The following is a 19,134-nucleotide window of genomic DNA, read 5'->3' on the forward strand; positions in this document are numbered from 1 at the left end:
ACCAAAGAGGTAAAAAGAAAAGTAACGAGCTCCTTGTAGCCTAATGTAGCGGAGTAAGAGTACAGTTTCTTCTTCACTAATCTACTCAAGTAAAAGTAAAAGTATAGTGATTTAAAACTACTCCTAGAAGTACAATTTTTTCAAAAACTTACTCAAGTAAATGTAACGGAGTAAATGTAACTCGTTACTACCCACCTCTGGTAACCAGTAGATTTCTGGTGAACGTGGGGTTTGTAGTCCTTACATAGTAACCAGTAGATTTCTGGTGAACGTGGGGTTTGTAGTCCTTACATAGTAACCAGTAGATTTCTGGTGAACGTGGGGTTTGTAGTCCTTACATAGTAACCAGTAGATTTCTGGTGAACGTGGGTTTCAGACGTGCTGCTTGGTTTAAATGCAACTCCCGTTGCGCCTCTGCCATCTGAGATTTTTTTTTTTTAAACCTCTGCTGGCTCTAATTTATTCAATCTATTTGATTCGTAGAACACAGTCTCCCCCGCCCCCTCTCTCTCTCTTTTTCTTTCTTTCTCTCTCTCTCTCTCTCTCTCTCTCTCTCTCTCTGTGTCTCTCTCTTACTCTCTCACACACACACGCACACACTCACACATACCTGGTGTGGAAATGAAAAAAATTAATAAACAACCATAAACAAAAAAAATCCCACTGATCATAAAAAAATTAAAAGTTAAAAAAAGAAAGTTATATTGAGTATGAAAACTCTTGTTCATTACATTTTACTTCATAATTGCAACCGCATGTGTTGTATTCATTGTTGCAAAACGTTCTGTATATAGTTTGTTTGTTACCATGACAACACCATTGATCTGAAGCTCGATGCTGTCATGTAAATAGTTTTCAAATCAGCAATAAATATAACAATTTTTGATCAACTCATATCAATTGCATGCTTAAATAACATACCGGTTAAAGCCCCGCACATTTCAAGAGAACCCGACCCACTTCCTGGTTAAATCTGACCACTTCCGGTTTAGGCCCCGCCCAGTCCGAGTACGGATCCGGATCCAGATAATTCATGTGGTAAACAGATACAGATACAGATACAGATAATGCTGTACTCGCTCATCCCTAATTGTTAGCCTTTAAGTAACAGAATTAAACTCGTACCTGGGGGGCTACACAGATGTGGCAGCTGATTATTCCAAAAGGGACACAGCAGGCAGAAAATTTACACTGTCATTCTTGATCAGTTAGTGGGGGGGGGGGAAGCCATCGGTAGTAACTTTTTGAAAAATCGACAGCCTGAGGAAGTATCACCCCTGTAATGTAAATTTGTAACTGCAAACTGTTTTTAATGACAATCATCTACTTTAGCCAGAATTTAATACCAGAAGAGCCAGCTTTAAATACCAGATGGACATGCGAGACTGCAACATCATCTGCCTCACTGAGATTTGACTAACACCCTTGATACTGGACCATGCAATTCTATTTATTACTGCTCAGTTCATCGCATAGAAAGAACAAGAGTGTTTGGAAAGTCGAGGATAAATAACAAGTAAGTCACATAATGCTTTGTGAGCTCCTCCACTTTTGACCTCAACATCATCATCAAGTTTGCTGAATACACAGCTGCAGAGTGCCTGATCACAGAAAACCATAAAAAGGTCTACCTGAAAGAAGTAGAGGAAGTAGAGACAGTATGGCGGTTAACTGCAACCCCCCTACGAGACTAGTGTAAGTTAGAGCAAGAATGGCAGGGTGAGCGAGCGGAAACGGAGATTAGCGTATGAGTGCTGCTGTGAGGAAAAGCGAGAGGACAAAGAGATAGTAAAGATGATGTTAAGTGAGTTAAAAGTAAACAACAAAACAAGCTAGAGTTTCTCAAGACACAGTGGCTTTATCTGTTGTCAATACTGCCAGTAAAGTGAATGGTGTTACCCCTGAAAAACGCTGGCTTAAGCCCTAGTACAGAGTTTCCATTTCAGCTCAATGTGAGTCTTTACTGTTTTGCTGTCATTTGTGGCCACTCTGCTTTCTCTCCTTGATCCCTTATACAGACCGTTCAGAAAGCTCTATTGTCAATAAAGTAAAAAGAAAAAAAAAGTTTGCCGACAATGCCGAGAGCGCACAGCGGTCTTAGCAGCTGAGCAGACAGAGAGCAGAGAGGACAACTTGGCAGTCCGCTAACTTGTTGCTCTCCCTAATATAACCAATATAAGTTGTTCTGTTTAGGCTAAAAAACATGCATTCAGGCTGAAATTCAACCGTGTGGTTTTGTCGGGATTAAGCAGAAGGAAACTCTGCTAGCTGCTAGGCCAATGTGCAATGGTAAACACTGCATCGTTACCGTTAATGTGTCCACGCCCACCTCAGCGCAATGGACTGCCCATCCTCATGTGCAAAGCTGAAGTGACGAGCAACTTGAGTTTTTTTTTTCTCTCCGTAAACTCTTAACATCACACAATAGCTGTTCTCCTGTAACTTCTGTATGCAAAAAGTAGAAAAATATAAAGAAATGCGCGGTAGTGGCACATCACTGCCAATATTGCGGTGATGCGGTTATTGTCACAGCCCTATAAAGCACCACACTCCACAGCAACAATTGAGGGAAAAAAATTCTTTTTTATATTTTTAGCACAGGCCTTTTCATGCTGACGAGGCATAAAATAAAAAAGCCCTTATTAAGACAGACAAAAGAACACCCATGTGCTATTGATTCAGCTTGTCTCTTATAGCTGATGGACTCATCATATCTTTATGTACACTTGTGTGTGACCCCAACATTCAACATTCAATTAAGAGTAATTACACCCTAGGTCCCTTTCAAAAATGCAACAGAGGAGTCAGGGAGCAACATAGTATCTAAGAAGCTGATTTTGAGCATAAAATCAGTTTTTACACTGTGTATTGTTGGATAAATCATTTATTGTTGGTGTGTGTTCTGTAGGCAGAGATGGGAAGTAACGAAGTACAAATACTTTGTTACAGTACACAAGTAGATTTTTCTTCTTTACTTTACTTTTACTATTTATTTTTGTGGAGATTTTTTTACTTTTACTCCTTACATTTTAACACAAATATCTGTACTTTCTACTCCTTACATTTTACAAAATTGGCTTGTTACTTTAGTTTCGTCACGTCGGAGAATAGCGCGGACAGGTGCCTCACACTGTGAGCAGGCACGCAAAGGGAGGACAAAGGGAGAGAAAAGAAAAACAGACTAGCTGTCCAGAGGAGAATCAGTTGAGATTGTGTGTGTGCGTCTTTGAGAACTTCTTGTAGAGTTCAATTTTCCATTTCTATCAGACCAAAAATCAATCATCCTTCAACAACTCCACTACATCTTATTCAATTCAATTTTTCAATTCAATTTTATTTATAGTATCAATTCATAACAAGAGTTATCTCAAGACACTTTACAGATAGACCACACTCCAGAATTTACAAGGACCCAACAGTTCTAGTAGTTTCCTCCAGAGCAAGCAACAGTGCGACAGTGGCGAGGAAAAACTTCCTTATCGAACCTCCTTGACCCCCCCGTCACCCTTCACCTCCCTTCTACCAAGCCAGTTTGTCTACTTTATAGAAAATATAGGTGACATACGCTCTCCACCCCACCTTCTGAAATGGGCTTTACAATAAACACATCTTCATCCAGTACTCTATCCTCTTTCACCAACCACCTCGCCCATCCCTTCTGACCTTCTCCAGTCAATGGCTCTTAACCCTTTTCCTTTTCTTACCTATCTCATTAGCCTTGAAGTAAACTACATTGCTGTCTCCTTTCCTTCATGTTTCTCCAAAACTCTTGAGCATGCTCTCTTCAATCAACTCTCTTCTTATCTTCACCAAAGCAACCTTCTTGACCGCCACCAGTCTGGTTTAAAGAAATGCTACTCAACTGAATCTGCCATCCTTGCTGCCACTGAATGACTTTCAATTCAATTCAATTTTATTTATAGTATCAATTCATAACAAGAGTTATCTCAAGACACTATACAGATAGACCACACTCCAGAATTTACAAGGACCCAACAGTTCTAGTAGCCTCCTCCAGAGCAAGCAACAGTGCGACAGTGGCGCACTGCTAGGGCAGCCTCTCTCCCTTGGAGATCCTTCTGGAACTTTTTTTCAAGATTATTTTTTGGGGGCTTTTTTCCTTTATTTTAGATTGACAGTGGATAGACAATAAAGGTGGGAGAGAGATGGGGGATGACACGCAGCAAAGGGCCGCAGGTCGGATTTGAACCCGGGCTGCTACAAAGGCCTCAGCCTACATGGCGCTCTTACTGGGTGAGCTAGCGGCTGCCCCCTCCTTCTGGAACTTTTGTGCTGCCTTTGACACAGACTGCTAGGAACCTGGGTCTGACACTCGACAACAAACTCTTCCTTACTGCCAATATTGCTGCAAGAACCCAATTGCGTAGATATATGCTGCACAACATCGAAAGGATACGTCCTCTTCTGATGCAAAAGGCGACTTAAGTTCTGGTTCAGGCTCTTGCCATCTTACATCTAGACTACAGCAACTCCCTCCAGGCTGGTCTGCCTCCAAGTGCCCTCCGACCTCTGCAGCTAATCCAGAATGCAGCAGCTCCACTGCTCTTCGACCTACCCAAGTTTTCTGACACTACACCGCTCTGCCGCACCCTTCACTGGTTACCAGTTGGTGCCCACATCCGCTTCAAGACACTAGTACTTTGGTACCGTGCTGCAAATCGAATAGGTTTACATCCAGGACCTACCTTACACCCCAGCCCATCCACTCCGCTCTAGCTCGGCCAATCCTACATGGTAGAACAAGCTCCCCATTGACTTTAGTACAGCTGAAAGTCTACACATCTCTTCCGACTGCACCTTGGCTTTGAAGGTGATGGCTAAGAAAAAGAAAACTGCATTACGTGTTACTTACATGTTGCTGTAGTTTAGCTTATTTGAAGCTAATGTACTTATCTCTCTGTATGCTTTTCTTCCACATTACCTGTCTTTGATATGTACACTTCTTCTATAGCTTCAACTGCTAATAAGAGTCAACCAGCTTCCAGTAATGAGTAAACCATACTGTACCTGCAGCCTCCTGACCCCTATATCCCACTTATAAAAAAAAGGGGTTTATGCTGGCCTGTCTGCTCTCTCTGTTTGGAGCAGCAGATGAGGATGTGTGGAGGCAGAGGCTACATCTTCTACCATGCAGAAAGAAAAAGACACCAGAAGCAGACGTTTCCACATGAGAAAAAGGGGGCTCTATCTTTTTTTCAGCCCATTTGTTCAACTGCTCTCCTCATTAATGTCAATCAATGAGAGGGTTCTGGGTGTGCCCCCCACCCCCTTCCACTGGCTCTTGTGCTGTCTTGCTGGCTGCTGTGGAAACCACAGTGTGACCCTGCAGCAGTACTGGGATCAGTGAAGTAGGACATGTCTGTGGAAAGCTTCACAGGACTAAGGATGATGACTTGGCCTCTTTGAAAACAACACAAGGTCCAAAGGAAAAGAAACTTATCCAGTCAGAAGTAAAGTAGCAGGCTATTCATGTCTTTAGCATCAACTATTTTACACTATTAGTTGGCTTTGTTTGTATCAGTTTCAGGCAGCTGTTAAGCCAAGGTCACATTACTATACCATCAATCAAAATCCCTTTATTGCCTGCAAACATGATTGGGAAAAAAACAAGGTGGTCAAGTCCTGTTACAGAGGTGAGCTACCAAAAGTACAACATTAGTATTTACTTAGCCATGACCTGCAGTTTAAAGCAAATCCCAGTCCCTGTTCGGATTGTGGCTTTCATTTTTATTTTATTTGTTATTATTTTGTAGCAGACAATACCAACTGATAAACAGACAACTGTAAATGAGTCCTCATAAATTGTTTAGAGTTTAAAATTCTAACACAAACAAAGCGAAAGGTAAAGGACATCCGGCTAAAAAAAATTAAATTTGTTGGAATTTCCGACGGCAACGAAGCAATCCAGGAAGTGGAAAAACGTGGGGATAGACTAGGCATGCACCATGCACCAATTTTTGGTATAAGGGCCAAAATTGACTTTATTAATCCAATCAGGTATCATCAGCCAGATGGGATTGTGACTAAGTATTGTTTGCGATTTGGCTCCCCTACAGTATAATTCACTTCTACACTGACATGGTAAATGGGCAGCTGTACATGTGCATTTGTCATCATTACGTTGCTTCATGATTAAAAACTAATAGTGAGTTGACAACTTTGCTTACGCAGCCAAACATTAAGCAATTGCAACAAGACAAGATATAGCCTAGAGGCTGCTGAACCTGGTTGCGCTCATCCAGCTCTGGTTCTGGCACAATACTGCCAACGCTCCCCATCAGCATTTTTCCCCGCTCAAAAACCTACTCTCCCCAACGGTCCAAAGCTCCTGTTCTGGCAACTCCACCGGTGCTTAGAGCTTCCAGCGATGGCAGTACATCTAAATGAGCTAACTAGGTGACGGCAGCTACAGTTAGCAGCAGTTAGCGCTTAGCTTTACATTGGCAAAAAGTAAAGTTTTTGTTCCATCGGGAAATTCATAAATCACCAAGCATCGAGGCAGAGCAGCCAGAGAAAGTCAAAAGTAAAACCAGACAACATTTATCCTTAAATATTTTCCACTTTCACCAAAATCAGTGACAGTTGGTGGTGTGTGACTTAGTGTTGTAAAGCGTTTCGCACTTCTCCAACCCACTACCCAAAGTTACTAAAGTTAGTGTGAGAACAGGAGTTCGGGGCACGCAGTGAGAATGACAGTTGTCATAACCTGTTCTTTCATTTATCTGCTGCCTATGTATTTTTCCACTCACCCCATTTCTGCATCACTTCAACCTCATCTGCTCACCTGACACACAGCTGCTCATCATTTGCTATAAAGTCACTACTTTAGCCTCCCAGTTCACTTACTCATTGCCAGATTGTTCTCTGTGTTCAAATGGCAGACTTTTCAACATTCTCCAGTTTGATTCTGTTAACAATCCTGCCTGATCTTGATTCTCCTGCCTTGCCGTGTTCCTGTGATGCAGACCTGCCTCACTGACCATGATTCCTGCCTCAGACCTAGATTCTCTGAACTGTGTGTTAAGAGTGAGCACGCCTTGGTTCAACCCTGTGCCTCTCTGTTGCAATCAAAGATTCACAGCATTCAAGTCAAGAGTGCCATAAAGATAGTGCTAGTGTGTTTCCTGCTGACAAAAAAATAAAGGTCATTACCAACTGTGCCAGTTTTCCATGTGGTGCCTTTGGGTCCTAACCTCCCCCATAACAAGGAGCACCGTTCTTCCTATTACAAGTGATGATGATGATGATGAGAATGATGTTATTTTAAGGTAAAATTGTTATGCAATGTTGTTTTAAATACAGTTCATTACGAAATTCAATGTTTCGGCTATTAGTTACATTTATTAAGTAATGAAGGGTCATGCAACAGAATTATCACACAGAGTTCCACACAGAGGCACTGGGCACACAGCAATTCATCAGTCTCCTTTCAAAAACCGCTCACAGACTGTAGCTAATTCAGACCGCAGCTTCCTGAGTATTATTACTCAGTACTCAGAAACCTCCAATGGCCAATGCCTAATATGACATGGAAATGAACACTTGTGCACTTGTAATTCAATAAATACCCCACATTTAAAATATACCAATATATCAGGCATAATCTTTGCAACCATCCCTACAATGATGTGATATGTTCTAAATAGTCACTCTCTGAACCAATGACCAACTCTGTTATGCATACCTACTGTTAAGTTGTTCTGGATAAGACAGCTGCCAAATCAGCAATGTAACTGTAAAATTCAACAAGATACTACTATGTCAAACATTTGAGTGAGACAATAATGAGGAATCTCAGCGATGTTGAGATAAAAACTGTTGGTTTATTCCTGTTCTCACTGGTGCCCAGCATCCTGATCAGTCTGTACAGTCTCATTTCTGGATTTGATATCAGCCTTTCAGTAGAGATTAGATATTGTCTATTAGAGACTGTCCCACTCTTACAGGATGACATACACATATAATATATTTGTATTTACACTCCACTGTGCTGTAAAATATGACAGCACATGTGATATAGAAAAGTCACAAAGACACCACAAAGAAACTGCTGAACCAAAATCTGTTTCTACAATCAAAAAAGTACAGGAGAGCATTATAATTAATATTGAAAATGCATGAAGGGTATAAATGTGTAGCTAGTGTAATTCAGGCCAGGGCAAGAGAAACATTGCTCAAAATTGCTTTTCATAAAGGCAAAATCCCCCCCAAAAAATAATACCATGTGCTTGTGTCCTTTTTAAGTTTACTTTATAATACAACATCTATCATAAAGTACCAGAGTGATATTTTATGAAACCTAGATAGTGTATTAAGCTGGGATTTTCTAGTTATGCTGTCTGAATTTAGCATTGACTCGGTTTAAATGAAATAAGTGGCACATTAATTACCATGGAGATTTCTTCTGTGCAGCTAACCTGCTCCTGACCAGGCTAACAGCCAGACTTTATTAATCCTGGTGCATTTTCAATGCACAAGCATTCATAAGTAATGACTCTTATGGACTTTACCTTATTTTTATACGCATGCATTAAAATACCACATGTACATATATTACCATTCAGTTAACTACTATTATTATTTCTAAATGTATTCATGTCATTGTTGCTATGTTTGTGAAGACTGTTGTTCATATTGTTGTTGGAGGTTTGAATATATTATTACTGTTGCTGAGACAATTAGAAATGGATGATGAAGTTGCAAAAGTCTTTTCACCGAACTCAGGGATAAGGGCAATATCTAAAGTCCAAGTCATCTGTATGAATTCCATTAATTTATTACTGTATGCACCATATTGACTGCTGCTGTATAAGAACGCTCTGGTCTGCATAGCAAGGAGGTCGCACAAGGCTTTCAAGTTGGGGAGCGGAGTTCATGTCCCAGGGAAAACTGTCATGTGACCAGTCGTAATGCGACCAGCCGGCAGTCGCCTAATTTCGTAGGATATCAAACTAATTGTTGTAATTATTGTTGTATCATATGAACCTATTTGTAGTATAGTTTGTGTAAGAACCGCACTTCCTGTCTTTATGTCCAGCTCATACCTTAGGAACGGTTTGACAGAAAATGTTAGTGGTTTTGTAACCTTGACTTTTTCAATCCGCGGTATACCTTGAAAACGGTAATTTGCCCATGCCTACTGCGTAGCGTATTGGAGGACAGAAGTTTATCCACGGTTCCCCACTTTTTACCACAGCAGACAAATTATCTGGACTTCTTTCAGCATATTTTTCACACTACTGAAGAGAAGAAGTCTGACCTGGTCACTTGACACCCAAAAAAATAATCAGAATTGGGCCACTTTTGTCTGCACTCTGCCTATGTGAGTTTCTCTATCATTTGAATGTCACTACAGCAAGAAGAATCTTGAACAAATATTGCTCGACTTTATGCACAGATCCTTCCAAATATCACAGGTGTAGAACAAGACAGGTTTGAGGGATGATGTATTCCAGAAAGGTGGTATTTTCCTGCATCTCCAAAACACATGTGTATGGTTCAGATTTATGTGATTGCAATGTATCCAGCAGGGTTGTTGAGTATTGATGTGTTTGATAGTAATCTTGAGCGTAATGAAAAGATTAATTTGTTTTTTCCAAGTGAATTCTCTCCATCCATTTGGCTGTGTAGTTGACTGGTGTATTTTCCACATCTCATACCACATCTTGCCCGGGATTTCTTCACTTAGTTCTTTTTCCCATTTAGTTTTGACATATAATGTTGAATCATTTTTAGCTTCCATCAAACAACTTTACAGAATTGACACACATCAGGGAATTCTTTCAGCAATTTGATAGCTGTCCTCCAGAGTGAACAGCGTCCATGGATAGCAACTGTTATTGCCGCAGAATGCCTCAGAATTCAATCAAGCCATGTAATAAGACATAGTGACTCAAAATGTGCTCAACCAAACAGTTGAGCAGAACCTTAAAGGTTGAAAATACAGATGCATCAATTCACTTTTTTTAAGTTCTGATCTGATTCCGTTAACTGAATATCGATACCGATACCAAAGCTCTTTCTGCGCAAAAATTGCTTTGTAGTTTGCATTAAATTTAAATGTATTCCAAAGCAATGTATTCAAACTGATTTCTTCAAATACAAACAGGTGTAGTAGTGCAAATACAAAAACTCTCTTAATGTTTTGACAAAACCTCAACAAATCAAACAGCAATGCATTATTAACTGCTGGGAAGTAGATTTCTACACATGAGTTAAAAAGTCATTAGATAATATCAAAGAATGCAATGGCAAATTGACAACTCTTTTATGAGGTTGAACAAGTAAATATTTAAAATAAAAGTGCAAATATCTATCTATCAAATAAGATTTAAATAATTGTTTTAATGGTTGTGTTCCCAAGGAAACCTCGCTAACATTTAGATAAGTTGGAATAGCAATATAAAGAACTGAATTTGATAAATGTACGGTTCATCAGACCACAAATGAAACCAGACTTAACCAGCTAGCAAACCCTATGGTCCCTCTGCCTCACAAATCTCTCTTCATTTTCGACTACAATCGTCTCTACATTTTCATCAGGAGATAGAAGTAGTGCAGTGCCCGATTGGAGCGTGTGCCTGTTCCAAACAGGCCAATTGCCTGGTTCACAGTATTTTTTCCCCCAACTAATTCAACTTGTACAATCACGCGCGGCTGCGGCTCATCTAGAGATTCGACGTGTCCCCTTTTTTTCATCTAGCTGTCACACATCCAGGTAGCAATGTGGCCCGGCCGGGGAGGTAGGAAGCCTGGTTCAGCCTGCTATAAATGCCGCTACAGCGCGTAGCGATGTGCCCTGGCCCCAGGCAAGGGGAGGGAGGGAGGTAGGAAGCCCGGTTTAGCCTGCTGCAGAGGCTGCCACTGCGCGTAGCAATGTGCCCTGGCCCAGGGCAAGTAAAAGAGTGCTGGCAAAGCTGCTCTTAAACAGCTTGCAGAGCGGCTGGAGAAATGTATGCAACTGCTGGCAAACTAATGCGATGTAGAGCCCAGGAGCCCTGGCACTTATCTAACATGCGTCTGTGTGCAATTGCATTTGCAAAAAGGAAGAGTCTCGATATAAAACCAGACGTGTTTAACAAAGTTGCATTCAACAAAATCATTCAAAAAGTGTATTTTGTTAGGTAGTTATAACATTTAACTAATATTTGTGTGAAACACTATTTGACTGAAATGGTTATCAATATTCATAATAACAGTAATCTCAGAAATAATTTATTTAAAAAAAGACTAAATGTTTTGACTAAAACTTGACTAAGATACCTTGATTTCTCTTTTGACTAAAACGACGAGACTTTTAGTCAACTAAAACTTCTAAAAAACCTATGTAAATGACTAGATAGGACTAAAACTAACACTTTGGCACAAGACTAAGATTAAGACTTAATTCAAAATAGGTGACAAAATTAACACTATGTAGCAACTACTTATTTTATGTAAAAATGGCAATGACAACACATACAGCATTAAATGAAGCAAAAGTTAAAAGAGCTTGTGGCCCTGCAAATGATTCCTGATGTCCTTTAGAACCATATATGGAAGTATTGTCATGCTGTTGTAAAGTCACAAAAACCTTTAGAAAGGAGGTTGGGCTGGATGAGTTTACTCAGCAATATCAGACTTTGACAGTGGAAACAACCTGTTTTCTGCACTAATGAGATTGCCCTTAAGTAGAAAGTCCAGAAGTCAAGTGGAGGTCCTGTTTACCTGAAGCCATTCTGTACTGTGCACCGCTCTGCAGCTTTCAGCTCCTTTACAGCTTCTGGCTGCACAACCTGGTTGTCTGTGGCTAAAGTTTATTGCTGTGAATATCCTTTAGTCAATTTTATGCATATTCAAATAATGAATGCAAAAGCTTCCCACCCTCAGCACCCAAAACAGCTCACAAAGGCAAGAATTATCAAAGATTTGTCTACATCTGCAAAATAGCACCATATATGCATGCCGTACTGAATTTAAAACCTTTTCCAGGCTTCCACACTGTCACAACAGTCACTAACAATGCTGTTCAAACTGCCAGATTTGACTCATACACATGTATTTCATGTACACATGTATAGAAACATGCCTCTTGCTGGTAGTCAATTTTACATTAACATCCCATATTAAAGAGAGCATGTTTTCTGGCTTTGAGCACCCTGTCTTTGCCAGCTCACTTTAAAACCTTAACAACCAAATTTTTTTCTCAACCAACTCTCTCTGTGTGATAAAAAATATATATCATTCACCAATCAATCACACTGCACCCTTGAGGAAAAATGAAACAAGTCAATTACCACATGTACACACAACCAATCAAACTGTGTCACATCTTTCTAGTCCCTGGTGTTTCAGATCAAGGAAATGGGATGCACCTTTTTGACCAAAAACTGCATCTTCTGTGTGTTTCTTTGATTTATTTTTGATTTTGATTTCTTTATACACAATGGACACATGGAAATGGATAGAACCAAAACACCATACCACATCATTCTGACAGCAAGGTAAGTTTAAGAATAGGTGACAACCTCTGCACAGCATAAAGGAAAAAAGGCCTCTTACCTTGGGCTGAGCACGTCTAGGAAAGGCAACTTTAGGATCAATCTGTAGGAGGGGAAACACATTACGATGAGTCACTGAACAAAGACACCAAGACAGCTCAAATACAGAGGGGGGATAATTATTTGGGGAGGTAAGCAATAGTCCAGTGAAAAAATAGCAATGATACTTTTATGTATAACTACCCCAATCACATTTTATCCACCAATACAGATTGTCGATCATCAATGAGGGCCTATACAAATCATATAGTGTTTTTGTTTACTTATAGCAGCTGATATACTGTAGCAGCATTATAGTGTTGGCCAGTTTGCCATTTTAGCGAGGGGAGGCTACTTTTAGTCAAAGCTCGGTTCAACACTTTTTCAGCTGTTTTTGTTAGTTTGTATGATCCAACCAATAGTGCTGAGAGGAAGACCTTATTAGAAAAGGTATATTATACTTGAAATGATTGGGTGGGGATTTTAAATTGTCATGAAAATTACATTTCAGACCGAAATCATGCAGAACCTGATCCAACATCGCAGCATGCTTTGAGGAGGCTGATATCCACTCATAGCCTGGTGGATGTTTGGAGGAGGATACACACAGACTGCAGGCAGTACACATGGTCCTACCTCTGAGAGAGTAGGATCTCCTCAGCCAGACTATAGTTTTTTTTATTGTTTTAAACACCATTTATCAACTTTAAATTGTGCAAGATAGTCCCAGCTGTTTTAACTGACCATTCCTCAGTCATCTCTTTGTCAGAAAGGTTAAACTAAAAGAGCTTACTGATTTCAATTCTTAAGTGCCTATTTATTTCCAGGGGGGTTTTAGACAAAGAAAGGATGATTCTAGCAGTCTAAGGTAGTTGTGGGACCATGGCAAGATTGAAAACCAGCGTTTGTCAACAACACAAACTCAACGTCACACATGACAATACCAGATATATGAAGGACCTGGAATAGAGTGAAACTCAAGAAATTAAGTAAATTGAGGACATATATCCTATCATATAAGTCCTCAAAGTCAAAAAATTGGCTTTAGCCAACCTGCTGAACAGCAAAGGACCCTGTCAGCTGGTCAGGTCCCGTTTCCAAGCCATTTCAGAGATAGATGCTCCATCTAGCTTTTTCTTATCCTGGAGAAAAAGAACAGCAGAGGAGGGTAATCCACACACTGCCTTTCAGACACAGGGCAGGAGATCAAGGTGCCACGTCAGATCCGAAAGCGAGCTGTAGAGTTTTTTTCCCTCCCTCCACTTGAGGGAGTATGAAGAACATCGATCCTCTGTTGGAGAAGTTCACTGGTGGACTCGAGGCCTGTGTTAAATGTGCCTAATAACTAACAATAACTGTAAAAATTTAATTTGCCCTTGTGTGGTTAATACTTAATCAATTAATCTTTGTTTTCAAGATTATTTTTGGGGCATTTTAGACCTTTATTTACACAAGACAGCTGAAAACATAAAAGGGGAGAAAGAGGAGGAATGACATGCAGCAAAGGGCCACAGGTAGGAGTCAAACCCTCGGCCGCTGCGTCAATGAGTGAACCTCTATGTGTGCCTGCTCTACCAACTGAGCTAACCCGGACACAGTATCACTTAATCTTAATCTTACCTCAGGTCTCTGTGGTGAGAAACTCCTGTTTGATAAGCTATTACAGGTGCAAGAGATGCATGCTGGTCTGCAGCAATGCCAGGCTCCAGGCATTGATGGCCTAACGGTTGAGTTTTATAAAGCCTTCTGGGATATCTTTGCAAATGATCTTTTAGATGTTTTTAACAAGTCTGACCTCTGGCTCCATGCCCACATCCTACTGCAAAGCAGTTGTCACACTGCTGCCAAAAAAAGGGAATTTGCAGGACATTAAAAACTGGCACCCTATGTTGAACCATGTCCACCTCATTTGAGAGGTTTTGGACGTCTCCAGCTGGTTGGATATTAATACTGGTCTAAATTCTCAAGACCAAGAAAAGGCTTTTGACTGCGTTGAACACAAAAGTCGTGCAAAAAAAAGTTGTTCGGGTTAAGAGAAGGTTTTATTGCTAAGATCAAGGTGTTGTACAGCGAGGTTGAGTTTGCAATTTCAATACGTAATTTCTTCCTAATTCTTCTCGGGTCTGCTGGGTTAAGTTTTCGGGAAGGGGATACTTCCCTCCTCACCGGAGATTGACAGATCAGCCAAACCAGCCCCGGGACAGAGACCGCGACCGGTCATACTTTGTCTACATTGCTAAAGGATAAAAGATCTGCTGATCTGTGAGGCTAGGCGGAAAGGGAAATTGGACTTCTGCGGCCAACAGATCCGTATTGTGGAAGACTACTGTCCAGAGATTTTGACCCAGCGCGCCAAATACAGGGAAGTTATGACAGAGCTGTACAACCGAGGACTCAAGCCCTCCTTGCTGTTCCGGCTTTGTATCACACTCTCCAGCAGGGAGGAGATGTGGCTGTGCTCGGCAGATGAAGCACGGAAATATGTTGATCGTCTCCCAGCTGTCTAGAGCACATCATAAATGACTACTTTGTAACTGTGACTGACGGATTATTACTGTTCTATTTTCTTCTATTTATTTCTGGGCTGCTGTCATACTGTTTTTATTTACTTTCTTTTTTGATCTCTCTTTTTGGCAGCGTGGTCGTTCTGCCTCCTCCGTCATAGTCAAGGTAAACATGCCAATTAAAGTAGCGGTGATGTGAGTATTTTCTTCTTCTTTAAAGTCAATCTTTCTTCTCTCATTCCAACCATACCTTCTTTAGAATTGACTACTTTCTTGTTGACACTCAACTGATCGTATTTTCCCATTCCTGTGACTATCAGAGTATAGTGATATCTGACAATGCTCAGAGAGCTCAGAAAGAACAATTAGAGTTATGTAATCAAATTTTAAAATATAGATCAAAAATACGCCCACATCAAGAACCCTGAACTAAAAAAAAAAAACGTGTGGAACTCCAAACTAGATTTGACCTCCTCTCAACGCATTCAGTTGAACGGCAATTATTGTGGAGCAGGAGTCTGTTTTATGTCCATGGTGACAAATCTGGTAAAATGTTAGCCAATCAGCTGAAGGTATTAAAGGCAAAACAGCACATTACAAAAATCTGGAGGGATGACCTCAGACTCCTCTAAAATCAGTGACACATTTAGGAATTTTTATTCCAGACTTTACACTTCTGATCTCCTAAAGGACACGTGGATGTAAAGTTTCTTACATGTCCCCACACTTACCCGTGACAATATGACTACGTTATACGAGCCTATACCGCAGGGGGAGATAACGGCTGCTATCTCATTACAGTCTGGGAAATCCAATTCCCAGCAGAGTTTTTCAAAACAGTTCTTCGTTACTTTCCCCTCACCTAAGCTCAGTGTTGTCGGAATCTTTCAAGCAAGGCAAACTGCCAGCATCACTATATGAGGCATGCATCATTCTTATTGTAAAGAAGGATAAGTACCCAACGGAGTGCTCCTCCTATAGGCCAATCTCCTTCTTAAATTGAAGTTTTGGCCTGTAGATTGGAGGATATACTACCACTGATCATATCAGAAGATCAATCTGGCTTTGTAAAAAATCAGCACTCCTATTTCAATATAGGTCACTTATTTGACATTTTGTACTCACCTACTGAGGCAGTTCCAGAATGCATCCTTTCTCTAGATGCAGAGAAAGGACGGGTCCAATTTGGCTTTGGACCACACTACATTAGGTGGATTAAACTGCTTTATAGAAGTCCAAGTCCTGCTTCTATCCTTACCAACGCTTAACAGTCTCAACCTTTTAATCTTCATAGAGGAACCCGTCAAGGGTGCCCTTTCAGCCTACTACTTTTTGATCTTGCTATAGAGACACCTGCAACTTTTCCTGTGGATACGGAGGCACTTTACTGAAAGCATACCAACCTCAGTTCTAAGATTGTGGGACATAAATTCACTTACCTTGGCGACAAAGAAAATTAAGTCTATTTTTTAAAGAAAATGTTCAGACTCTACTAAATCACGTGAAAGATGATGATGCGCTTGATGCAGTGGTCACCCCTATCGACATCCCTGATAGGCTCTGCTTGGATCCTCACTTCTTCTCCTCACAAGTAAATTAACTGATCGTCTGACGGTTTGGCATACAATGAGGGTGTGGGCTCAGTTCAGGAGGCATTTTGGTTTCCATGATTTCCCTTCTTTCAACTTTCACTATCTGATTCCACAATCCAAGAATGGCACAGAAGGAGCATCGTGAAGTTTGAAGATCTTTTTACTGGTAATAACTTTGCATCATTTGCACAACTGTCTGAAAAGTTCAGCCTACCAAATACCCATGTTTTCAGATACCTGCAGGTGAGACACTTTCTCCATTCTCAGATACCTAGCTTCCCTGAGGCAACTACTGTGACCACTGCCAACGTGTTACTGGGTCTGCATCCATTGCATCTATCTGTCATCTGTGACAAATTGATGGGCATAAAAACAGGCTCCTGTGGACAAAATTAAAACTGCAGGATTTAAACCTCTCACTGTCAAACGTTGCATGGGATTCCATTTTCAGGCTGGTAAATTCTACATCTCTCTGCGTACGTCACTGTCTGTTACAGGTTAAGGTGGTGCACAGGGATACTCAGTTGCCCTGTGCCTACGTACTCAGTTGTTGATCCCTTGTGTGACAAATGTAAGAGGGGTGAGGCTTCACTTATTCACATGTTCTGGACTTGTCCCAGCCTGGAAAGATACTGGAGAGATGTTTTCCAAACCTTATCCCTTATTCTTAATCTTGTGCTAGAGCCCAACCCACTGATTGCTCTTTTTGGCACCATTGGGGTGGATGACACACGACTAACTACAACCAAAAGTCACACACTGTCCTTTGCTTCTCTTTTGGCTAGGCGAGCAATACTACTAAGATGGAGGGATGCTGCTCCGCCCACGCACACTCAGTGGCTTAGAGACATCATGTCCTGTCTAGACCTTGAAAAAGTCCGCTACTCAGTTTGTAACTCCAGGGGGAGGTTTGGGTGGGTGTGGGGACCCTTTCTGAAATACTTTGAGAGTCTTCGGTCAAAATGAGGATTTTTCTATCTTTCCTCTTTTTCACTTCTTTGCTTTGTCTTTCTGTCATAGTCTGTATTTGTCATTGTCTGAATTTGCCTTCTTCTACCCATTTATCTTAATTCTCTATCTACTCATTCTGGTATTTATTTATTTGTAATTGCGGCTTGGTACTTGACTTCCAGCCGATTCCTGCAGTGCTCCAAGTACAGCTCTCTGTGTGAGGTGTTATTTGTGGATGTGGCTAGTGAGAGGGGAGGGGGGCTTATGCTTTGACACTTTGGAAGGAAAAGGGAAAATGAGCATTGTATGAGCATTTCAATAAAAATATCAATAAAAATATAAATGTAAAAATGTACAATCCTCCCATATTATAGTCATTAAAGAATACAAAAAATAATAAATAATTTAAAGTTTATTGGTCCACTATAAAAACACACATGTACAGCAGTTTATACACTGCCCTTAGTAACTGACTTCATTTAAAACACAATTGCAACTTAATCAGCCTTTTCTAATTATCTCAACATCTGCAGTAATGTATTCATCAAACTTCTAACAACAATATGAACAGCAGTCTTCATACAGGAATTTAACAGTAAAATGAATTTGTTAAATGAAATTATTAAAATAATAGTCACAATGTTAACATATTAAGAGTATTTAAGTGAACATCAATAATAGGGATGAGCGAGTACAGCATTATCTGTATCTGTATCTGTTTACCACATGAATTATCTGTATCCGTATCCGAACTTGGACTGGGCGGGGCCTAAACCAGAAGTGGGTCAGGTTGTCTTGAAATGGGCGGGGCTTTAACCAGTATGTTATTTTAAGCATGCAATTGATATGGGTTGATCAGAAATTGTTATATTTATTGCTGATTAGAAAACTATTTCCATGAAAGCATTGAGCTTCAGCTCAATGGTGTTGTCATGGTAACAAACGAACTAAATAGGCCTACAGTATGTAACAAGTTTTGCAACAATAAATACAACAATGTGCTTACAATTATTAAGTAAAATGTAATGAACAAGAGTTTTCATACTCAACAATATAACTTTATTTTTTAACTTTTAATTTTTCTATGATCAGTGTGATCATTTATTTATTTTTGTTTCTTTTTTATTTTCACACCAGGGGCCTGTTGCACGAAACTAGGATAAGGGATTAAGCCGGGATATTCAAGTTATCCTGGATGAATTTTGCTTTGACTCGGTTGCACAAAACCAGATTGAATTAAACCCAGCCAAGTAACCATGGAGATTTATTCTTTGCGGCTAGCCTGGTGCAGAGCAGGCTAACAGCCGGGCTAAGATTAATCCTGGAGTCTCATGTGTCAAATCAGCTGCCGTCTGATCCAAAATAAACGTGTTTAACAGTTATTCCGTTGTCTTCTGCATGTGTTCTGCTTTATTTTTATTAACATGCATTAGCCTACTTTGTCACTATTGTTGTCGCGAGTTGGATTTAAACCCGACTACAGTTGTTTAGATGGTTAGAAATGGTTGCACTGGCATCCAGATGCGAAGTGGGACTTTTTTTTCCGGT

General features: G+C 40.4%; 1 protein-coding gene across 2 annotated transcripts in view; it reads right to left on the minus strand.

The window, feature by feature from the left end:
- The window catches only part of LOC116674256 (RNA-binding protein Musashi homolog 2), a 381,184-nt gene that overhangs the window by 341,781 nt on the left and 20,269 nt on the right, over positions 1-19,134 (minus strand). For both annotated transcript variants that reach the window (XM_032506859.1, XM_032506860.1), the window contains exon 5: positions 12,562-12,603. In XM_032506859.1, coding sequence (XP_032362750.1) covers positions 12,562-12,603 — 42 coding nt within the window. The remainder of the gene's footprint in view (positions 1-12,561; positions 12,604-19,134) is intronic.

The sequence above is a fragment of the Etheostoma spectabile genome, chromosome 3, assembly GCF_008692095.1.
Source record: "Etheostoma spectabile isolate EspeVRDwgs_2016 chromosome 3, UIUC_Espe_1.0, whole genome shotgun sequence".
In the NCBI taxonomy this organism is placed as follows: domain Eukaryota; kingdom Metazoa; phylum Chordata; class Actinopteri; order Perciformes; family Percidae; genus Etheostoma; species Etheostoma spectabile.